At 42.6% G+C, this 24411-nt stretch overlaps 2 protein-coding genes, 1 long non-coding RNA gene and 1 pseudogene across 4 annotated transcripts; 2 read left to right on the top strand and 2 right to left on the bottom strand.

The window, feature by feature from the left end:
* Nucleotides 1-674: 674 nt before the first annotated feature.
* Nucleotides 675-2773, bottom strand: LOC115673578 (uncharacterized; annotated as a pseudogene).
* A 1424-nt stretch (nucleotides 2774-4197) lies between these two features.
* LOC130138910 (BRCT domain-containing protein At4g02110) lies at nucleotides 4198-12082 on the top strand. Its single transcript, XM_056314477.1, has 10 exons — nucleotides 4198-4500; nucleotides 4629-4718; nucleotides 4880-4984; nucleotides 6024-6125; nucleotides 6270-6354; nucleotides 6955-7024; nucleotides 7166-7210; nucleotides 8164-10503; nucleotides 10722-10938; nucleotides 11122-12082. The coding sequence occupies exons 1-10, from the start codon at nucleotides 4417-4419 to the stop codon at nucleotides 11677-11679; spliced, it is 3696 nt and encodes a 1231-aa protein (XP_056170452.1). The 5' UTR covers nucleotides 4198-4416; the 3' UTR covers nucleotides 11680-12082.
* A 1784-nt stretch (nucleotides 12083-13866) lies between these two features.
* On the bottom strand, nucleotides 13867-16878 carry LOC115673384 (uncharacterized). Of its 2 annotated transcripts, XM_056314478.1 has the most exons (4): nucleotides 16768-16878; nucleotides 16315-16579; nucleotides 15690-16096; nucleotides 13867-15315 (listed from the first exon to the last, which is right to left on the bottom strand). In XM_056314478.1, exons 2-4 carry the CDS (start codon nucleotides 16447-16449, stop codon nucleotides 14061-14063), a joined length of 1797 nt encoding a protein of 598 aa, XP_056170453.1. In that variant the 5' UTR covers nucleotides 16450-16579; nucleotides 16768-16878; the 3' UTR covers nucleotides 13867-14060. The 2 variants fall into 2 exon arrangements, with proteins under 2 accessions (XP_056170453.1, XP_030451396.2); XM_030595536.2 differs by lacking the exon at nucleotides 16768-16878 and having other exon boundaries at nucleotides 16315-16644.
* A 1393-nt stretch (nucleotides 16879-18271) lies between these two features.
* Nucleotides 18272-21270, top strand: LOC130138888 (uncharacterized). The gene is made up of 2 exons (XR_008817177.1): nucleotides 18272-18525; nucleotides 20725-21270. It is a non-coding gene; the product is annotated as an uncharacterized LOC130138888 (long non-coding RNA).
* The last annotated feature ends 3141 nt before the right edge of the window (nucleotides 21271-24411 follow it).

Here is a 24411-nt window from a genome sequence, read left to right as displayed (position 1 = left end):
AAATCGATATTAATTTCAAGGTTCATTATCAGAAGCTGCATTTTCATCGATATCCTTACCTTCGTATTGAACAACGGTAGTCTCCTGATATTAATAATCTTGAAAACCAGCGATAATTTTTGGACGTGTGAGAAGATTTAAAATCCAGCAAAAGTTTGAAATTTCTTTTTAAACAAAGAAAAGTTTTGGGGCATAATTAGGATTGGATTTAAAGTAGCCCATCATGTATGTATTGCGTGGTAATTAATCGTCCAATTTAACCACTAGAGTTTGCCTCAATGACCATCCTTTTTATTTGGGAAGGAGGAGATGAGGAGTTACCTTCTCAGGGACTAGGGTGGGAACATTTAGTTTCAGATGTGGATTTCGACTTTTACACTCTTCTAAGTAGTATGGCAAAAATCCGAGAGTGAGTTGAGAGTTAGAATATGGCAGGAAAAAAAAATCGCCCGATTAATGTTTATCTCTTCCACCGGAGATATATTGACCAAGACCTTTTTTCTGCTAGAAACATTGACCAAGCCCTTGGCAGTTGGCAATTCCACGTCCTAAAACCCCCGGCGCAAGCCAAGCGCGACCAAAAACAGAGGGTAAAATGGAAATTCAAGTTCATACGAAAAAAAAATAGAAATTCAAGCCACTACTTGCATCAACAATAACTTGCTTTTACAATACTATATGACCAGAACCGACATTTTGCTGAGAGATGACAAGCCGTGATACATCCCAAACTTCCTGTTCGCAGCAGCCAATTTCGGATTGACCTTCGCGGCTTTTCTGTTCTCGGACCGTCCGATCTCATCTTCTTCCTCCACTCTGTGTCTTTGTTTCATCATCTAATCCGCTGTAATAAAGCCAAATGAGATCACAGAAAAGATCAACGTCATTGATAAAAGGAAATATAAAACAAGAACATCAGTTAGCCCCTGCACGCGAGAGGAGATGTGTTTGTCAAGTGCATGTTCACTTCACAGAACTCGAAGGAACAGGAGATATTCAACTTTTAATGCTGCATATATAGCAGCTGAATGCAGTTAACTTGATTTCCTTTCCAAGAAAATGCCGATTAGACCAACGATTTGTGAACTGACCCTGACCTTACAAAAGAGTCGCAGCGGAATTTTCTCATAAACCAAAAATGGCTACTTCAGTTTTTCAATTTCAGGAGCCGAATGATCCTTGAACATGAGATTCAAACTCAGAATTTCTCAGCAAATAAGCGAACAGCAGGAAATCATGAAGTCAAGGTCGGTGAAAATCTGGCTCACAGAAGGTCCCCTCTTCTACAGAAAGTTAAAACTGATAGATACATTTGGACAGTAAAAGCTAAATGGGGATCTCTCAAGTTACCCACCTCAATGGTCAAGGGGGTGAAGACAAACAGATTTGTGAGGTTGAAAGCAAAGGCAGAGAGTAGAAACCCGAGCTGGTACTTCTCTGTTGTGGATGATGACTTCCATGGATGTAGATATCAGAATGAAGCCACTGAAACGGCACAGCACACTCCAAGCATCATGAAATATGCAGGAAACATCTCGCTTTCCAAATTACCGAACTGGTGTCTCGGAAGATTCCTGCTTTTCAAGAAAGATATCAGCTAATGCATCTCGAGCATTATGCCTTTTCCAGTTGATGTCACATGCTTCGTGATGTTTCTCGAGAAAAATCAAGAAATTCAAAGTATGAACTGAATAACAAAAAACCTTTGCAGTCATCGCACGAACTCTTCCGTAAGCAGTTCAACTTAATTTAAATGTTTCTCTAGAAGGCTGGAGGGGCTCATGCTGCCGCTGCCCTCCCATAAGCAGTTCAACTTAATTTAAATGTTGATTTTGTTGTTGTACCAAGTTAATGACAATACAAAGTTGCCTATCTCGCATCCCCTAGAAAACCAAATCCGAGGACCACCATTGCTTGGCAATATGATCATAAGACTGACACTTGAAACAGATGAGATGCAAGTTCAATTCCTAGAGATGATGATGCTAAAATAAAGAATCACAGAAATGCCTAATGAAAAAGATTGTTTATCCACTCGGCTACTCAGGCATAATTCTTATGCGAACAAAGAAGACATTCTCGAACCAACGATTCTATCAATATCAGCGACTCAAGAACACACGAGTCTGTAACTGCTGTAGTTTCTACCTGTTCTTATCTTCAGAATCAGAAGGACTCAATCATGCAACGAACCATTCGTTACATCACTCTCCATATATCACCATATAAAAAGGTAGCATGACGATGTTAAAACCTCAGCCATCTCGGAACACATCAAAGTTTCCGACGAGTAGAAGCTCGAAACAACATCTTACGTGAACATGATGATGACGCCGATGAAGGTGACCCAGAGAGCGGCACCCCAGGCGGTGGCGAAGCCGAGGAGATGGGTCAGCTTCTCATGGGAGGTGCACCTGCCCCGGAGAAAAGAACTGATCCGAAGAGGACAAGTCCTAGGCTCCTTAGCACCGTTACATCGGTAACAAGTAATTGTTCTTTCTCTTGTATGAAGCTCGCAAGGACAAGAATTGGGTTGTGTCGAACAAAAGCAGCCTCTGATTCCGACAGTTTCAAAAGAAGGTGATCCCGACCGCCATGAAAGTTTCTCTGGAGGGACCGTCTTCGTTAAGCGTGCACGATCACACCTTCGCAGACCTCTCTCGGTGGCAACTCCTACGAGCCCAGATAGAGAAATTGATAGAATGAAGGGGTCGTGTGGCAGTAAAAGGGCATTAGGCGGTGAAGCAATGAGGCAGAAAAGACGAGGTCCATTTGCGAGTCATGTGAAATTCAATTTTGAGGGGACACTTGAAATACCCAAGCAGAAAAAGGGTTGTTAAAAAGAAAAAAAAAAGTACAAACCATCCCAATTCAATCCAGGAACTTTGGACCCAGATCGATGGTCCGATCTAGATTTTAGAGTGGGAACCGACCCGTTCTAAAATCAATCATTCATAAGGAACACACCATCATAAGCTGAAAAAACAGGGGCGGCACAACATCTAAAGGAGCTATGGAAGTGGCCATAGTTAACTGTGGCAAATGCGGTTATTGGTGAGAACTCAGAAGTTAAAAAAAACAGCAATCGTGAAAAGAGATCGATAATGAACTAAAAAAAGGACAAGGGTGCTCGATTATCTTTCAATTCCCAAACAAAGTCGCGGATGACTCAAAAATTTCACGTGGAGTCTTCAAAGAACCTTTAATACCGAAGTAATTTATTCTAATCCATGTTTAGATTATTTCTTTTTTAACTCACGATCTTTATAAATTATGGAATGTTCATGCTCTATCTTTTTTTCAATACGAGTTTTTTTCTTTTGGTCAGAAATACATGAGATGTTTGAGAATTCGAGTAATGGCACGACTGCGTATAATATATATTTTTTATATCTCCGAAATATAAAATAGTTTTGGCTCATTTTTTTTTGGAAAAAACCACCAAAAACCCAAAATTTTGCCATTTGTGACATATTTACCCCGAACTTTTTTTTGTGACACCAAAAATCCCGAACTTTGCTTTTTGTGACACATTTACCCCAATGTATTTAGTCCATGGGCATTTTCGTCTTTTTTGCATTTTCTTTTTTTTTTTTTTCTTTTTTTTTCCTTTCCTGCGAGGGGGGGCCTCGCCGGCGTCGGGCGAGGACTGCCCTCGCCCGATCCGGCGAGGGGGGCCCTCGCCGGCGTCGAGCGAGGGCGGTCCTCGCCAGATCCGGCGAGGGGGGCCCTCGCCGGAAAGGAAAAAAAAAGAAAAAGCAAAAAAGACGAAAATGCCCATGGACTAAATACATTGGGGTAAATGTGTCACAAAAAGCAAAGTTCGGGGTTTTTGGTGTCACAAAAAAAAAGTTCGGGGTAAATGTGTCACAGATGACAAAGTTTGGGATTTTTGGTGGTTTTTTCCCCATTTTTTTTATACCAGAGAGAAAGTGACGACAGCCGTAAGTAATTAACGGAGAGATTAAAGACATTTAAGCGTATGCAATCGCAATCCATGTCCACCGATCTTCGCCTCGCGCGTGTCCCGACTGAGCGCACGTGGCGTCCGCACGTGCGGAGGCGCAAATTTTTCTTCCCCTCGCTCGCTCCCGCCACGACAGTAAAATCAAACGAAAAAATGGAAAAGCCCGAAAAAACTTTTCCCTCCCTCCTCTCTCTCTCTCTCTCTCTACAATTGACACTGACTGCCCTCTTCTTCTTCCTCTTCGCTGTTGCTCTCTCTCTCTTTCTCTGCAAGCTTCCTCTCGCCGCCATCCTCCTCGCCCATTACAAGAACCCTCGTTTCCTCCATTTCCTCTGCAAACGCTTCACCGTCGCCATCTCCATCTCTCTCTTCGTTCCAAATCGACGCAGATCGCTGTCTCGTCTGGACCTGAGTGCGCCCGTGGCAGGGAGGTTCCGTTCGAGAGGACGATGCTCGGAAGCGCGTCTCCCTCGAAGCCGTTCCATGGCGTCCGCTTCGTTCTTTTCGGCTTCGACATGGACGACAGACGAGATGTACTAGAACTTGTTTTTTTTTTTTTTTGTTTTCTTTTGCTAGTGAGATTGTTCGATTGGCATTTTCTGCGATCTGAGCCTGACTCGTTGTTTGATGTATCTTCCTTCGATTGGTTCTGAGCGTGTAGGTTTTGTCGAAGCTTGTCGATGGCGGTGGGGTTGATGCCGGTGGATACGGTCCGAATTGCAGTCATGTGATTGTTGATAGAATTGTTTACGTGAGTTTCGTCCCCGCGCCTCCTAAGCGGGACTTCATTATTCGTATACGGGGAGCAATTTTCACCTTTTACTTATCTAAATCCCGAGTCTCGTCTTGGATTCGTATAATCGGCATTTTTGTTCTGATACTTCGTATTCAAACTTATATGCCAACCAATAGGACGATCCTGTGTGTGTCGCTGCTCGGGGAGATGGCAAGGTAGTCGTCACTGGCTTGTGGGTCGATCACGGCTACGACATTGGAATGCCTGTCGATGCTTCATCGGTGCGGTTCAGTATTCTATTGTTTTCTTTTGATATCTTCTTTACTTTCACAGTTGATGGAAAGATGTAAATCGTTTGCCTTGATTGATTATACAATTCCATAATCGCAATTAGGATTATGTTTGGCTTGGATCACATGTATGCTAGTAGGTAGTAGCATCTACTTCGCTTTCAGCTCATTCATGACTCAGAACAGACTTGTCTTAACAAATCCTCTAATGTCTAGTGAAATTTCCTTTTGGCCATTCAACCTCGTGAAATAGGCAAAATGTAAAGTATAGCAAATGATCCTAGATATACTAGCTGTTTTACGCGGTTCGGTGACCATGGCCATTAGCCAGGTGTCGTCTTGCTAAGCTGGATAAGTTTGGTGTCGGGGATGTTAGTCAGATGTTGATTTGACAATCCTTTTGAGTAGAGTGCAGTATGCAGTTTCTCTGGAGACCAAAGTGTTCTGTAGTGCTCAAATGTCCTTTTTGCCAGGATTTGCATGAATTCCTAGGTGCTATGTCCGGAGATAGTTAAAGTTATTTTTTCCTCCATGTATTATTCTTATTTTCTTTTTATGGAGATGAGTATTAGTGATTTGGACAGCAATTAAGGTTCAATGGTCTTGGTTTGATCTCTATATGGTTGTATAGGAGAATGCCGCTACCAATGATATCGGCAAATGTGAAAGTTTCACTCAATCTTTTATTAGCAAACTTTTCTTTATTTCCTTGTACGTTGAATCAAATGTGAGGGTAATCATACAACTCCCAAATCATTCTCTCATTACAACTAAATATAAAGATAATGGCCGTTAATTGTCAGTTTTAGTTCATCCCTGGACTCATAATTTTTCTGATCTTTAGACATTGGTCATACTAAATGTAACTGGAACCCTTTTTTAGAAGAAACCCTTCAAACTTCTTTCCACCATGAAACCTACAATCATAGTGGCTAATCTCGTTGCGTTAGTCTGCTCATCATGCTTTTTATACTATGAAGTCGTCTTACTCATCTTCTCAATGCCTGTTATTCAACTTGCTCCTAAACAGATTATGTACAGACCTCTGAAAGATTTGAATGGAATTCCTGGTGCTGAAAGTCTAATCATGTGCTTGACTGGTTATCAGCGGCAAGATCGAGATGACATAATGGTAAAGGTCTTTCTTAGTGATTTAATTACCAAGTGGGTTTTTATTGTACACATTTATTTCTCTGCGGTATTATAAAGATGTGCTATAAAGGCGGTTTGGTTCTCATTGAGGTGCTTCATTTTATGATTTTTGCCATCTTTCCAGACAATGGTGGGGTTAATGGGAGCACAATTTTCTAAACCCCTGGTGGCAAACAAAGTCACTCACCTTATCTGCTACAAGTTTGAGGGTATGCTTTCTTTTCTATTGAAGGAGATTTCACTTAAGCTACTTCTGTGTGCTACATTTATTTGTCTCTATAATGTTCAACAACAATTTGGATTGTTGTGCAATTTAAGTTTTTTGTTTCACGTTTTGTTTTGTGAATTTTTGTTTTATTATATCTGAACTGTGTATACGGGTTTGGAGGATGAGATGGAAGAAGTACTGCTCAATCAGAATGCTCTTTGTAGTAATAGTTCTCTATTGATTATTAGATGAGCCAGCGATGGCCAAACACCTCCCTGACAGTCACTTCTAGCAGGGATTTGTGTTTTATTTTTATTTTATTCACACGAATGCTTGAGATGGTTATTTTCAGCACATCTACATATGCCGTCAGTCCTGGGATTCTCCCAAATGGATTTGTGGCTTATTAGAATGATTGATGAACACTAATGGCATTGTACTTGCACAAGAAAGTTGCTTTTGAAGTTGTCCGCATCTTATGTTCACAGGGAAAATATTGGTTATACATGGATCTCACTATGGCTGATTGGATCTTTCTTATATTGCATTCAAAGCTTCTCCATCTTATGCACCGGATAATCCAGTGGTCTTTTTCATACAGGGGAGAAGTATGAGCTTGCCAAGAAAATAAAGACAATAAAGCTTGTTAATCATCGGTGGTTAGAGCATTGGTATGTCAAAATTTGTACTCTGCTAAAATCCCGTGGCATGACATATTATTGGTTTAAACTTTTAATGAGCACATACTAAGAAAAGTGTTAGACTACCATTTGATCAAACCTAATCCACTCTCTAATTCCCTCCTTTTGCAGTTTAAGGGACTGGGAAATTCTTCCAGAAGCTAAGTATAGCAAGAGGTGAGATACTTGAATTTCCTTTCTTGTAGAAAACCGAGTTGAACCGATCATGTCCCATGTTTATACATGAGAATAAATCTTATCTGGATATGCTTTTTGAGGGAAGCTTGCATTGGTTGGATAATATCTAGATACTATCTTGTAAAAGCATTGTATAATTTTCTGTTTGTCTTGTCGTTCTTTTTTTCCTTTCAATCTTCTGTTGCCACTTACTCTATTATGCGAGCAAAGGAGTATGCTTTTTTGGAGTTCTGTTTGCTAGTAACAAAATGTATAATTAGTACACGATCCTTGTTTTTCCCACTAAAAATTTGTTTTTCCTTTTTTTCCTTGGGGGAAGGTGGTCGGGTCACCAATGAGTCAGTTGCGGTCAAAAGAGTATTAGATGTGCCCCTCCTTTCAGGTTGAACTATTGGCGAACTTGACTTGTTATTATGTAATGAAGAAACGCTGCTATGCACATGCATCACTTGACTTCAATTTGGGAAAAACGCAGAGGTGTAATTAAGAAACTCTGGTTCAATGATTGAATCTAATGTCTTCGTTAAAAAAAAACTAAGAGAAGAGAAAGAAAGGAGGTATCAGCGGACTAAGTAACAGGTTCGGGAGAATGTGACTTGTTTGTATGGCTAGTGCATTTTCTCTCTTTTTCCTTAACTTTCCACATACTGTTGCCTTATTAGGATGGCAATGCCTTTTCTTTTACTTTTTTTTTCTCATTTTGGCTTTCAATCCAAAAATTTCCACTCTTTTGTCTATAAGTATTTTTAACTTGCCTTGGCTGTGTCTAACTTCAAATTTCTTATGTGCACATACAAGAGACAAATAACTGTGCACATCCTTTACTTTTGTGTTCTATGAACTATGCAAGTGAGTCTGGCGTATACATATTCAGCATTCTAAGATCAGTTGTTAATTTTTTTTTCTAAAGATCAATTGTTCCGCTTTTACAGTGGCTATGAGTTGGAAATGGAGGCAGAAGCTAAAGATTCTGAAGAAGAGGCTGAAGAAAAGCAACCTAGGGAAAATGCTGAATATAGAAGTCCTTTTAATTTGAAAGTTGGGATCTCTAGCTCCTCTCTGCCTTTGTCTGCAGCTAAATCATCAAAAGCACCCCTAGGTTTAAATGAAATGGAAGGTCAATCAAGGGCTTCTAGTGCTAAGTACTCGTCATGTACTCCAACTAAGGCGGCAGAAAGCCCATCAGCCATGAACGACCTTAATCGTCTTCCAATATCCATTTCTCATGACGTCAGTCCTTTACAAACTGCAACTTCTGGTAGTCTAACTGAAGTGAAACAGAAAACTCCTTCATTGAACAGGAGCAAGGAACCATGTGCTTCCGGAAGTGTTGAGTCATCTGAGTTTGATGCTAAGCATATTGCTTTGAGTTACTCAAGGAAAGCTCCAAGGAGAACCTCATTTTCTCCACATGCTGTAGAGGGATCAGCTGATGCAGATTCTTCTCTCAGAATGCATCCATGCGAATTATTTGGTGATATTGAAAACTCATCCTTCAAAGCCAAAGCCAGGGATGATGTTGGTTCTGCTTGTATCCAAACTCCTTTACAAAATCTGGAGGCACACTGTGAAGAGTCAAAAGGTACATTTGCCCAAAAGAGGCCTGAAGTTTCCCGGTCCCATACGAGTTATAATGAAAAGCCGTGCATCTCAGGGAGCCCTTTAACAGGTAGTAAAACTGAAGGATCAGAGGCAAGAGGATTGATTGATCATGATGGTGGAGCTCACGATCTTTTATATCCAAGAAATGGTGCTCATTGTACAAATGAAACTGCTGATGTTAGTTTTGTGGAGAATAAACCTACATGCATTTCAACAAACAAGTCCAACGGGTCTAATGAAGAATCAGCGGCATGTCAGTTGCCTTTCGCAAATATTGTCAACTTTGATACAGAGAGAGACAAGAATGATGGTGAGAAGATAGCTCAGACATCTTCCGGTGGACCAGGAAAACTTGCCTCAGTTAGCCCGACCGCCATTGGACAAACTAATGTTGAAGAGCCTAGACATCAAACAGGGGAAATTGGCAAGCAACCTTGGCTACCACCTGCTAAGATTTCAACCCACACACACCAGGCATTGGATGTTGAAGAGCCCTCTAAACCTACAAAATCTGATTTTCTCGAGAGGAATGGCGATAAAATTGCTAAAATCCAGTTGGGGAAGAAGGTGGCTGAAAGGAAGACTTTGGGTTCTAAGACCAAGATCAGTAAATCTGCCAACACGAAAGGCTCAATATACCCAAGGAAGGCTGCTTCCTCAACTGATGCAATGAACTCTTCAAATGTCAGGGACAATACGGTTATTTCTGACAAATCTCCAGACAATCATGTTGATATAGCCCACGCACAAAATGGTATTGCATCGTTGGAGGGGGTGAAGGATATTATGCAAGCTGAGGATGGCATTAAGGATATTATGGATGGGGATACCGAAGCCCCTGAGGACAAGGATGATTGTGCTTTGGTGGGAGCAATCAATGAAGGAAATCCCGATGGATATCAGTCAATACAAAAAGAAGATGTGCATATGGAGGAGACTTCGAATTGTTTGGCAAAGGAAACAAATATCTCTGGTGATCACATGCCTGATGATGCTACTAAATCCAAAGAAGGTTCAAACAAAGAAAAATCAGAAAGGACCTATGGCAAAACTTATGGGCTAAAAAAGTCAAATTCGAGGACAGCAATAGAAGGCAAATTTATTAAAGGAACTAAAAGTTCTTCTGGTAAGAAGCTGAAGATGGTCCCTGATGCTAATGGGAAAACGGGATGCAATGTTGGCTTGGATGGGGGAGGATCATCTCTTCTGCACGCTGACCAAAGGGTGGAAGAGCATAATGGAATCTTATGTTCTTCAGGCAGTGGTAGGGGCTGCACGGTGAAATCAAACAAATTTGAGAGCTCAATTGAAGTGGAGAAGGAGAACCAACCAGTTCTGAGTGCAGATCATGGTATAAGTCAGGGCAAATTACAAAATCGGAAATCCTCTGTTAAATCCAGCAGAATGAGTTGGCAAAATGATGAAGAGGCTCGAAAAAATTGTGGAAACTCAGTAGCAGCAGAAACTCTCAACAGAAAAAGAACTGAACCCGCGTGGTTTATACTGAGTGGACATAAGCAACAGAGGAAAGAATTTCAGCAAGTTGTTCGATGTCTCAGAGGGAGATTATGCGCAAATTCCCATAAATGGTCATACCAGGCAACACACTTCATATCTCCAGATCCTGTACGCAGGACTGAGAAGTTTTTTGCGGCTGCTGCTTCTGGAAGGTGTTACTCTCTGCATGGCCTGCTCATTGCATTTTTCCTCACAATGTTAATGAATGCTTTGGTAGCACTATCTTAAAAAGACTAATCTCTCTAAGTATATGTGCATGTTATCTCTGGACTCTAGCTACTCCTCTATCTTGCTGAGGATGTGATTTCTGCAACATGTTCTTCATGATTAAAAAGTCTATTATCTTATTTTCTTTATCTTCTGGGTGCAGGTGGATTCTGAAGCCTGAATATCTGACTGCTAGTAGTGAGGCAGGAAAGTTTCTGGCTGAGAAACCTTATGAATGGCACAAAAATGGCCTTAGCCAAGATGGTGCAATTAGCTTAGAGGCTCCGAGAAAATGGCGGCTTTTAAGGGAGCGGACAGGACATGGTGCCTTCTATGAGATGCGTATAATAATTTATGGTGAATGTATCACACCGCCTCTGGTATGTTTCCTCCTATATTAATGAGAACATCGCATCACTTACTGGTCCATACAATTCTGACTTCTGGCACATAATTGCTGTTAATAGAAAGCCTTATATCGTAGTTATCCACGAAGTTTCATATAGTGAGACTTTTGAAACTTCTTTTTTCATATAGTGATACTCTTGAATCTTACTGACCAGGACACACTGAAGCGTGCTGTGAAGGCTGGAGATGGGGCTATATTAGCAACTTCTCCACCTTATGATCGGTTCCTTAACACCAGAGTCGACTTTGCCGTCATCAGTCCCGGGATGCCACGAGTGGATGTGTCGGTCCAGGAATTCCTGAAGCATGAGATACCGTGCATTGCGGCAGATTACCTAGTTGAGTACGTGTGCAAACCAGGATACTCACTCGAGAAGCATGTGTTGTACGGCACACATGCCTGGGCAGAGAAGTCATTTTCCCGTCTGCAGTCAAAGGCAGAAGAGGTGGTGAACTTAACACCACCAGATGATGGTGATATATGTTGCCAAGTTTGTGGTTCTTGTGATAGAGGGGAGGTGATGCTCATCTGTGGTGATGAGAGTGGTTCAGTTGGTTGTGGGACAGCCACTCATATCGATTGCTGTGATCCTCCACTCAAAGCTGTTCCAGAAGAGGATTGGCTTTGTCCAAGGTGTATCCAAAGTGCAAAGAAAACCACAAAATCCGCTCCAAAAAGGAAACGTGGGACTGCATCATCAAGGTACAAGTGATTAATTTATGCTATGCAAGACTCCGATCGCGTCAAGGTGAAACATCTGTAAATTTTTTGGGGGTACAGGATAGAGGTAGTAATGCCGGGCATAACATATTACTCCTAATAAGTGTCATGCTCTCGACACAACTCGGCATAAGGATACTTACAGGTGTATCTTTTGGGAGTTCGAATGTATTGGATCAGTGGCTGGCAATTGTTCGCTTGTTACTGTTGCTCGATTCAAGTGCACTCCGGTTTTAACTGTAGTCATGTAGCAGAGAGAGTGACTGCCCTTTTAGACTCGCTTTTCGATAGTCATGAAAGTCAGACATAACCGCGGACTTGTTCTTTCACCGACAATCTGTTATCCTGCCGCTTTTGCTGCATTAACCTGTGAAATGATCATTTATTCCGGTGCATTTCTCGTGCTTTGGTTGACTGTCCATGTTTGTTTCTCTGGGGCAAGGATCTACTGTTAGTGCCAGTTTAATAAGTTGGAACAATACCGTAATTGTAGTCTTTTCTCGATTTAGAAATCGGAATGGATCCAATTTGAGACGGTTGGAAATTCAACAAAGAAAATTTGTTGAAATTCGCGAATCTTTTGATAAGAAGTTACTGATAGAAATTACTCGGTCCTCTTAGTTCTTCCGCTCACGTTTCTCTTCCAACATCACTCTTTTCCTCAGTAGTCAGTAAGGGCCGATTGATAGAACCACGAGTTCATCGGTTAGTAGTGAAATCCGTGGCTAAGAAGCCTGTCCTTTGCGACATGTATTCCTTGCCTTAAGTCCTCGTCCTCAGCACAGGCGCCGCTTTCGGCTACAAGCCCCTCTCCGCTTTCAGTATCTCCAAACAAAATATCTTCTATAATTGCGTTTTCATTTTCGTATCTGCATTTCTTGTGCGAAAACTGAAACATATTGCGGAACATCGGTCTTTTCATTACCCCATTTGAGAGTATATTATCTTGATGCGACTAGCTTTGCTTAACTTGCTTATGCACATATGACGACGACGGTGAACAGATCGGCCTACCCAACCCAAGTGGACCCACCTCGTTTGTTTGCCCAGAAGAGAACAAAACGTGCTTCAATAATCGAAAAGAAAAGGGAGAGATTGCTGAATAATGAATGTGGCGATTGATCAACTAAGCATTGGGTTCTCTGGTCAACGTTTAACGGAATAATTAGCTGGGAAGCGTACAAAGCCATCTCTGCCAGAAGTAACATGCGCATCCGACCGTTTTCACAAGGAATGAGATTCTTCTTCCCCTACAGACCAATTGACGCGCTCAACTAGAATATTTGAAATGTTGCAACGTCATTTTTGCCAAATCTTAGGAACCAAGTCTGTTCTTGTTGGAGTAGCTTTTTGACAACATATTATAATCGCCATCAGTGAATCGAATTCATCTTAATCGACTCGACAACCTCTCCATGGGGTCGCTGAATGCTAGCGATGGTATAAAAAATCTCGTAAAGAGAGCTCCAATAGATCGCAGTGGGACTTTGCCTCAACATTGCTCAGTTATAACGCAACAAAAAATTCCTCGGTTTTTCTCTCGATTTTTTTTACCCCTCCTTTCCTTTTATTGATGTGTTAATATGGGGATAATGAGCTGGGAGCTTACTGTAATCACATGCAAGTTTCAACTACCCATGGGTATAAATTCTCGTTGCTAGGTGCACCGAGCTCGTGTGAACTCGGCGCATGTGAGCCAATAGATTCGACGGGGGATTTCGTTTGAGATCCTCGCGATCTGAGGGCTCTCGTGCATTTCGCTCCGGACGCATGCAAGAATTACTCGGACAACAACAATCAATGTCCACAGCGTCACCCAACTGGCGACTCTGCAAAGCGAGCTTTTAGCCATTGTCAGGATACGGCAAGAAATGGGAAGTTTGAAAAAGCAAAGCAATAAATGAAATCTAGAGGAATGTCAGATATGTGCTCGGATGAACAAACAGGGCAAAAAATCAATTGAATGCTGGCAGATTGGATATTGGAGAGAACCCCAAACAAACAATGTTACCTTTCTTCTGCAATCTTCCTGCCACCATACTGACAATGATCTCCATCAGGACCAGCGACCATTTATGCTGGTTGCTTTACGTTGAGACAGTAATGGCCATCGAACGACCCACCATACCATCAACTAAAAATCAGTAAATGCAACTCACAGACGACATTAAAGATGAGAGGAGAAGGGAAGTGGGTAGTATTGAATGATGAACATCTCTGTACAGGCGGATTGATGAGGAAGGAAAGAAAGAGGAAGGTGCAAAATTTTCCGGTAATCCTACGATGCCCCATCTGTACAAAGAAATTTTGAACCAGAATTGCCCGTTGGGCGACATCGATAGAACTATATATAAGCTAAATCTTGTAACATAATCAGCAGCTCAATGCAGCATATTTCACTGGAAGTGGACGGTTAAACCCGACTTGAGACAACAAACTTCCCACCGCAGCCAGATCACGGCAAAACACTCCTTGATAGACTGATGCATCAATAGATGTTTTTGTATTGGCACGGCCTGAGTCGATCTGAACAGGGGCCGTATTGTCTAATGGTTTTGGGATGGTGATTGTGTTGGGTTTTGTCTCTGGTTTGGCTTCATGGCATTGTTTTGCTTGAATCGATGCTTGTTCTGCTTGCAGTGCAGCTGCAATCTTCTTTCTCTGTTTCTCCGCTTCTTCCTCTTCTGTGATCGTAGCCTTAACACGGGCATAACCCTTCTGAAGCAGTCTATACAGCAACACAGCTGAGACCTTTGCACGGTCCTTGACTGAGTCGAGATTGAAATCATCAGCAAACTCACACCGGTCCAAGAAATCTATAGCCCTATCGGGCTTGTGTCTCAGAGAAAGCAACAGATATGCTCTCTCCAGTTCAGACCTCGAACAACCCCGCCTTAACCCAATCAAAGAATAGTAGTCTACATTTCCAGTCTCACCCGAAGCTACCCTTCGCTTCAACTCTTGGATTTTTGTTGTGAGAAGACACAGCTTGCCCGGAATTTCAGCATAACGCACATTGTACTGTTTCCAAGCAGGGCCCGGGAGTTTCCTGTTGCGCAGGATTGTATTGTATAGAAGTTTCAAGTGTTCCAGGTCATGCAGACAATCTGGCAAGCACCTTATTGCTTCTAGCAGCGAAGCTCTGGTGTCCAGGGCTTGAATGCAGCTGTTGTCAAGTGCAAGTGTCCGATTACAATCAGCAATGGATTCCGCGATCCTTCCAGCCGAGCGGTAAGCAGAGGCACGGTACAGGTAGCATTGAGCAAGGAATCCCTGAGGAGCCCCATATTTTCCATCGACGATTTTGGTAAAGTGGCGTATGGCCTCAGAGTAGAGGCCAGCATCGAGAGCGGCAAGAGCAGCTGTACGGCGGCGAAGGAGGAATTTCACGCGGCTCAGGAGTTGGTTGATGGAGTCTAATGCCGATTCAGTCGGCCGCGGGTTGGCCTTTTTCGCGGCGATTGTTTCACTAAAGCTCGGCAATTCAGGAAAAGAGAAGCTGTCGTCGGACCAGCACACGCTCTCACGTCGGAACGCATCAGTAGCCAAGCGTTTTCCTGTTTGCAGAAGTACCAGAGAGTCCTCCATTAGGCCCAAATGGCAGCACGCTTTACCCAGAACCAAGTACCTGCATAAGACGAGTGCATAAACTATAAGCCACTAGTGATAAAGCACCATCAAACAAGCAAACTGAATCTAACTCCAAAGTCCCAAACATTGATTGATCAGGACAATCAGATAAACTGGCTCCGGAGTCGATATCATTCGAAGCTCTCTTCGCAAGTTAGCAAAAGCATTCCTTTGTCCAACTTGAAAGAACCCGGTTGCTGCTTCGATCCAACTCACCATATTATCAATTCAAACCAACAGAAATAAAGTACATTTTTACTACAAACAATAGTATGTTCGTCCAAACGATAATCTCGGACCAACCACTCCAGAGACAGACAGACGACCGCAATTGCGATGAAAATGAAACAAAACACAGGCAAAGACCAGTACCTCCATTGACCTTCCTTATCGCAACTTTTACTCAGCCCAGCCATGACTTTCTTCTTCAAATCCGAGACGGAGAAACACTTGAAACTCGGATCCCGGCTGGACGAATCGGAAGAACCGGAGAGGAGCTTGGCTTGCTCCTTGGACAGCTGCTGGGAGGAGCCGTCGGAGGCAACGGAACCGGTGTCGTCGCTCGCCATCTTGAGACTGGGAATGTAGTCCTGGAGCATATCGGCGACGTCCTTGAACCGCCTGAGGAAGAGCAGCGACCTCGCCTTGAGCTCGAGGGCGAGCTCGAGGCGAGGCGACAGGGCCAATGCCGAATCCAAGAGGCTTATCGCGGAAGCAACCTCGCTCCACTCTCGAGTGGCGATGAGGTTCCTAGCATCTCTAATGCACTTATCCACAATCTACAGAAAAGAAGAGAAGAGAAAAAAAAAAATCAAGCGCGCATTCGTCGCGATCCTTCAACTAGGGAAGCAGCGAAAAATGCATGATTCGGAATCGGAGCGAGGGAGCGCAACTTTCCGATGCTCGTGAAGCCGACGCAATCGGAAGGCATTGACGCGGAGAACAGAGAGAGAGAGAGAGAGAGAGCGCGATCCATGGATCGTGTGTGTTGTTTTACCTTGCGGTTGGTGAGCCACCAGGGCTTCTTCTCGCCGCCGCCGCCCAAGTAAGGAGAAGCCGCCATGAGCGGCGTCGCCTTGGTAGCCCCGCCGCCCCTGAACGAGCCGTTGTAGGCGGAGGAGCGATCGACCATGGGAAGGGAAGGGAAGGGAAGGGAAGGGAATGGCGGCTCCTCCTCCTCCTCCTCCTCGTCGCCGATCGACACGCGCTGCTCACTCAAGAAGCCATGCACGAGCAGGAGCAGGAGCACGTCGTCTCCCGTGCTGTTATAAAGGAAGAGGAGGAGGAGGAGGAGAGGATTAACAGAGAGAGAGAGAGAGAGAGAGAAGCAGGGGGAGGGATTTGAAATGAGAGCAGAGGAGCAGGCATAATAAATGAGAGGGGAGTGTGGGCAATGGCAACGGGGAGAGAGAGAGAGAGAGGAGAGAGAAAGTGACAGCTTTGATCTCACGGTCTCAAGGTCAGAGAAGAGAGAGAGAGAGAGAGAGAGTGATCTTTTTGGTGGATCCTGCAACTTCACAGCTGGCAAACCGCCATAGATTCTCTCTCTCTCTCTCTCTCTAGGAGAGGAGAGAACACGCTGGGGGGGGGAGGGAAGGTGTGCTCGATAGCAAAAAGGTCGAGCGGAGGGAGAGAAAAAGGTGGCGGTGGCGGTGGCGGGGGCGGGGGTGACCGGGAATAGCCGGTGAGAGGGGGGGCGGGGGTGGGGAGGGGGGGAGCCGTCGCGGCCCGTGCGTGACGCGACAGGTGGCTCGTCACGGGGGTCCGCAGAAAGCTCGAGCCCCACGGGACGCCATCCGGACCGGACCGGACCGGGACAGGCCCCGAAATTTCGCCCTCCCGCCCCCCAACCCCGAAGAAAGTCAAAAAAGCGGCGGGTGGTAGATTGGTTGTCACTTGTCATTTCCAAATTAACCACCCCACCCCTACCCTTTTCTTGTCAATGAATGAAATGAAATAAAGCTTCTCAAGCCAATCCCAACCTCCAAATATATATTTTATCTATTTTCTTTTTACACGACGGTAAAAAAAAGTTAAAGATAATGCTTAAATTAAAAAAACAGAAATAATGTGTGTACGCGATCCTATTTGTCAGCATTTGCATTATTTTGTCATGTAGAGCGATAACGTATTCCGGACGTTTTTATCTCCCGATTTTTCCAACATCAAAACGAAACAAAGTGATGGTCCAATCAAACGTGACCCCCGGATCCCGCCCGTGATCGAACACCCAACTGTCTTCACAGCCCGCGTGCGAAGGACGGTCCAAAAAGAATTCGGGCTCGTCCGAACTTCCACGGCGCGGCCGTCGCATCGCTCGCTCTCTCCCTCTCTCTCGAGAAAGAGAAAAACCGCGTTACGCGTGGATCGGAAAGCCGCATCGACACGTCACCACCATACGACGAAACGTAAGGACACCACCAAGAAGACTTTGATTCTAAGAACCGAGGGTGGCATTAGAGTGTCGCTCACGTTACGTTGTCCTTAGAAAAATCGCCCCCAAAAAGAGAAGAGCTTGCTGCGGCTCCCGTTCATCTCTCCTTTGCCTTCCCTTCCCTTTGAGGGAGGGCTTCGCCTTGCGAGCTCCCCAACCATCCCCCCCAACATTAAATGAAGCGCACATGAATTTGGCTTTTGGCGCTGGCCCCCTCGTTACCGCCAAAAGCGTCGTCGTAAAAAAGCCCTTCGTAAAACCTCGCTTTCGCGGGGTCCCGCGAAGCAAACGGGGCAGGGACAAGGACAGGGGCTTGCCTTTCGTAAAGGACAAGGGGTTTTGCCCCCGCCTCGCCACGATCTCCTTCGTGGACAGCCTACTACTGCGCCTACGCCTTCGCTCGCCATCGTGGCATTCTCTCGTGGTCGGGCCCACCGCCGGCCCGGGGGGAGCGAGGACACCCTGTACGTCCGTCCAAAGCTCGGAAGATACAAAAGGAAAAGTATGGTGCGTTTGCGTTTGCGTTTGCGCTTGCGCTTGCGTCGTAAAAGTCACGATAAAGAGGGCGAAAATAACGTCTGCTGTACCTGCATCACTTTCGTTATCGATGACTGCGTTGTGCAGCTTCCATTATCAGATGCTATCCAGTATTGCATTTATGTTTTTCCGGGGAGGGTTCGGGACCGGCTCTGATTCTCTTAAACCCTGGCTTACCGGGACCGAGCCTGTCGTGACCGTCGATGGCGAGGGCGTCGCTCCGAGCGAGCGCACGCGGTAAGAGAGTTTCGATCGTTTGTAGGCTCGAACATGTGAGCGTCCCCGAATAATGGTGACCCACTTTACAAGCAAGGACCCTGCAAATACAAGTTTCGGCACTTGCACAGCTAGGAGAACGGAGGTTGTGGAAATGGGGCCCTTGTTTGTTCTTCCTTTTGACAATGAGGGCTCTCGTCCTCGATCATCACGCAGCACACAAGTTCAGAGGGTCCACTTTGTTCTTGTTGTGGCCTCTTAGGAACAACCTCTTACAACACAACACAACGGAACACACACACATGCACTCTCTCTCTCTCTCTCACACACACAAAAGTACTGTTGTAGATTCCCGCATTCATGTGGGAGATGGAACTTTATTCACTCGATCTCCATCCTCACCACATACGAAGTTTTGTTCCACTGAAATTATTCTCTCCTGCTTTAACTCCTCATCTTTTTTGCATGGAAAAAGGGAAAAAACCGGAAAAAAAAAAAAACTAAAGTGGGCTGTGAGAGATTCTTAATTGTGTGGATAGCATTTTGCAATCGGGTCCTTTAGCTTTTTGAGTTGGAAATTTTAGTCCGTCTCAAACATAGAAAGTAACACATTGCTCTTAGAGCAGAAGATCATAAGTTATGAAGTGCATATAATACGACAAGATCGTGAATGATGCATATTTTTGCACTCATCCATATCGTCCAAGGCACAGTAACTTTCGACTCAGCTCGATGTACTATGATACCGTTCACTGAACCAACGCCAATCTCACTTCTTTTTCTTGTTGTTGATAATAACAGAGGGACAAAGATAAGGATTGATATCATGAAGGCTCCAATACAATTGAGGCACTTTGAATTTTTTCTTTTCTCCTTTAGAAAAAAAAAAAAGATGAACAATTTACAATAATTTGTAGGAATCTCTGGACTGCACAGAGACACATGCAGTGTCTGAGCCTCCTGGTATGTAGGAATGGACCATTTTCTTTTTTCCACTGGCTCATCAGCATCATCATCTCCCACTTCTGCGAAAGGGCAAATAATACAGACCCTCTCATTGGTAGACAAGAGTCGATACAAAACCTATGATTGCTGCTGTTCTACTTGGTTCAACTCCTATTTTGTTCCCATGCCATGATTGTCAGCAATAATTTGTATAATTGGGCAGGCTACTTTGATGATTTTCGTTAGCATCAATTATTTTTCTCAGGTAGAACAAGGATTCGGGTTGAGAGATCATTCGAACCTTTCGCTTGCCTGTTTTTTCAAGAGAAGAGAGGTGTTATTACGATAACGGTCCATTAATACATGCTAAATCGGTTCCAGTTTGTGAATGCATTGCATGAGCTTCTTCGAAATAGTGCAAAATAATTGTACGGGCTCGTGATAAAAGTTTGAACTGTGTCATAAGGCTGCTCATCATCGATGAACCAAAGAAAATTTTCTATCTCATATTGAAGGGAAAATAAGTCTGTAGGGTTAGATTTTTAACCGTTTCGATAGCTTTTTCAAATTGGGTACTGCTAAATGAAAATTTTATTTAGCATAAGGCCGATAGATTGCCACATGTTTATGCCTATTTTCGTCATTACGTAAATTTATTTCTCAAGGTAAAGCATGAATTATTGTGTTGGATCAACTATATTTTCTGTAGTGTAAAAGAAACAGGAAATCAAGCAATGGTTGCCCCTGACTTATCCTCATTGATGAGCTGGGCACTTGAATTAGCATAATGAAGCTGGTTTAGTTGGTAGGAGACATCCTACATTCTAGTCCTAAATCTCAAGCTGTTATGAGGGTTCAAATCATCCAATTATCATATAAATGCCTATTCCTTGGAGAGTGATTGAAGGACAAAACCTACCCAAGAGAATATATAGCATGGTTCATACACTTCTTAATCACATCCCTACCACATGAATTTAATGATAATATGAGAACTAGAATATCATACAAGGTTTTGCCTGCATTCCCCCATGTTCCTTTTTTTTTTTTTAATTTTCTTTTTATTTATCGTTTTTACAAATTATAGCCCTGTAGGATTTGCACTTAGGTTGCCAGGGTGGCTCGTGGGCTCATGGCACCAATGAGATACAGTAAAAAAATCTGGAATTATCATCAGCATTGCATAATTGCATCGCTAACCTTGGCACAGTTAGAGATAATGCTCGACTTGGGATTTGAAATATTCTATTAAAAACTAAGTGATGTTTACTGCAGAGGGAGCATTTTGGGCTGTGAAATCCCAGAGATTCCCTATTCAATCTTCAAAAGTTTGACATGTGATAAAGAATGCATAAAATGACATCTTTATCTTGTGGAGTTCCAAGATTACAGCCCAATCATGTGTTTGCTTCATCTTATCCCCATTGGAGTCCTCCACGAAAGCCTCTGCAACACTCAGAATGACAGAGGAGCTGTTAGGCGCACGTGCCGTGGATGCCAGGGCACGTGGGTTGCCGATAGACTTTGAAAGCTAGAGCACTAGGCTTTATGGCTCCAATTGGTCCCCCGCTGCCCAAAGGATTCCAGCTTGTTTGAGCTGGTTATGAATTGAAGGTTAGATTTGATGTGGCAAAGGGTTGCCATGGATGCAACTATCAGTCTAATGGAAGAGAAGTTTGCTACATTCTTATTGACCCGACTTTTAAAAGCTTAGATTTATAGGGAAAAATGATATTCCCTAACTTGATATGATAGTATAGATAGTATAGATCATGTGACTTGAGGTTGAACTTCTGCACACTCTCGGTATTATTTCGTTTACTTATTTTCCTTTTCAAGTTATCTGTTCGATGTACTTATGATCACAACATGACTGCTCGAATGTCTAATTCAAAAGCTTAAGTTAATAGGTGGAGAAAGACCATGTGTTTATATAGAGCATATAAACGGGGTGCACGCGCACAAGAAAAAGGCGGATTTCGACTCTAATATCGTGTTAGAAAGTTCAAGCCAAAAACTTAAACAAATAGGTAGAGCGATAAAGAGTATATATGTCTCATTGTCAAGCATTGCGATATTTTTCAACATTGACCTAGATTTCATGTGAAGTTGAGAATGACATGTTTTCTCTGAAAATTTATGCTGTCTAATATAATACAATTTCTATTAATGATGGGTGGGATTGAAGGGTAATAACAGTTGAGGAGTACAAAGATATTTTAATGGACTCTAATCATCTTTCATTCTTTTCACCTTCCTTTTTCCCTCTCTAGTTAGGTGATTATGTTTTTGCATGATTTCGCAAGAGTCACAACGAAAATAAGAAGATGCGACTACACGATAAAAGTAATCATATTGGAATTGCATTGTAAGGAAAAAAAAAGAATTATCATCACATAAGACAAATTAAAATCCACATGAGATTTTGCCTTGGAAAATTAATCAGGGCTTTTCTAGGATCCTTGGTTTTCGGTTAAGAGGTAATCTCACCAATGCAAGGGAGCCGAAGATCTTATAGGGGCCATCATGGCCTGTCCCAATCCTGCTGAAAGGTCTACATCGATGCGTTTCTTATTTTAACGTGCTGATGCCCGTATGTCCTGTACCCCTAATTTCCTTCAAATCATTTTCTTCTTTAAGAAGAGAGGGAATACCGGATAGGTTTACAGGAGCAAGCTCCCAATTACCTGTTAAGCCTTTTAAAGACTTGCTCGGGTCCTACATAAAATACTCATTATGAAAGTATAAATAATTTAACTTTTTTTTTCTGAAAGTGGGCGATGAATGCGCTCGAAAGTCAATATCGATATTTCTCTAGATGCTACTAAGCTATTTTTTCCCAGAAATTTCGACTAAATTCAAAAAAAATTGTGGAACAATTCCACCTCCACCAAAAGCTCCTTCTTTTTTCCTTGTCTTTTTATGTTCTTGCAAGGAAATCCGTGACGAGAAAAAGTTTAGCAAATTTATGAAAGTCAACTCTTAGATGGGCGAACATGGACGGTCATGATTGAAAGAAGGACGATTGCTGCTGATCATTCCCACTCATGAAACCTATCAAGAGGCGTAGAAAAGCTCCGGCTCCGAGGATTGGTTGATTGGTTGAAGAATGTGACCGCATAATTGCGAGAAAAGCTTAACATATTCATATTATCACATGAATATATCTAATGCGATGTTGACTTTTGCCGAGCAAAATCCAACGCAATCCTCGAGTTTTCTTTGCCGTGAGCATGACCTATCATCATTTGAATTTTTTTTGGGGGGGGGGGGACAATTTATCATTGAATTGTACGTATTCGAGTTTAAAAAAAAATATCACTAAAAATTGCTAATTAGTACCCCACAAGAATTTTACGTAAATTAGTTTTCGTCTCGTGAAAAATTCAAAGTTGATAAATATGCTGTAGCTTACTTCTCGATTAAATGACGTATTGTTAAAGAAAAAAAACGACGTATTGTTGTATGTTTTCTGTGGCAACTAAGGGGAGTAAATTAGGCATGAAACTAGTTTCTAGATATTTCCTCGCCGATAGCTTTCGTGATTAAACAACATTTTATTGGACGGTGGTATGCAAAAAATGACTTTTCTTTTATCGGAAAAAAAAGACTCGTGAGATAAAGCGACAACATTAAACAGCTATTGATGAATTAAAGCATCTATTTATAGTTTGTCACGTTATTTTGTAAATAAAATAAGACGAGAGCTCATCACGGATGGTTTGATGGCTCGATCCATTGTTCTGGAGCCCATCACTCTTCTCTTATTTGGCAAACGAGATGTGAATAACCAATTCAATATGGGCCAAGCGAGTTTGGTTTCAACTTGAAAGTTTGGTCCTAGGACGAGAATTTTAGTAGCTAACTTAGTGCTGGATATGTCTTAATATAGCTTACAACCTAAACAGAACATGATTAAAGTAAACCTCGCCATTAAGGCGTTAAGCCAACTCGGGATTTCGATCTCTAGAGACACTTCATCGAGTTTGATTGCTCGCGCTCGACTTGCTTGGGTACATGGCGATTCTACCGTGTCTTCGGCGAGAAACGGATTGAAATTCTGTCCTAATTATTGATTATAACCGGTAATACTAGATTATATGGAAAAGTTAGATGTTTGAGTTAGTATCAACAGATATATTGAAAGTTTCTTTACACTAGACATATGTTTATGCTATCACTTGATACATCGGTTGGTAGGTTTTTTCCTTATTTTTGGGAAGATACTAGAGAGGTCAAGGTGTTATTAGTCACTGAGTGGTTGAAATTAGTAGGCCTCTTGAAAAATTATTAACAAGATGCGAATACTGCAGAGGTATTTCTAGAGGCTTAGAAATAGACCGGAGCGACATTGATAAAGATATGGTACTAGAGCATCTTCGAATTGGCTATTTGAAGATTATCTTCATCGGTGGTACATATGATTCGTCGCATATAATGCACGGCTCAGAATCGTGCATAAGGTTAAGCTATGCTCACACGATAGTGGGATTGACTACGAATGCTACTTCGAGTGGGTTATGTTACGATTAGAACATGAAGCCTGTCGCATCCAAACCAAGCCCGATCATTTTGCCAACCCTCTTTAAGGCGAGCTTTTAGAGTGATTAATTTTACTTCGACTATGGTAATAGTAATGGGATAATTAGGATCGTTGGGTCAATTCAATACATTTTTCACGTACAAACCCCATTTGCTTGAAACGAAGTTACGTGTGTCAACTTGCCATAGCAAAACAACTAACCCGTTTCTCATATTCTACCTACTCCCAATAATTATTAATTTCTTACATGTTATCACTTATCTTTAGACCAACTACAGTGGGAAGATGACATAAAAGCTGGCGACATCAATCTTTGCATTTTGTATTCGTGAGAGAAAGTTAAAAAAAAAAACGTCTTAACCTATTGCATTAGTACTAATTCAGTTTTAAACCTTTCATTTGGACCAATTCCGTCCTAA

This window comes from Syzygium oleosum, unplaced genomic scaffold (assembly GCF_021117445.2).
Source record: "Syzygium oleosum isolate NSW1041296 unplaced genomic scaffold, Sole_v2.1 Sole_v2.09, whole genome shotgun sequence".
NCBI classification, from domain to species: Eukaryota; Viridiplantae; Streptophyta; class Magnoliopsida; order Myrtales; family Myrtaceae; genus Syzygium; species Syzygium oleosum.
This window is presented reverse-complemented; position numbering and strand designations above follow the sequence as displayed.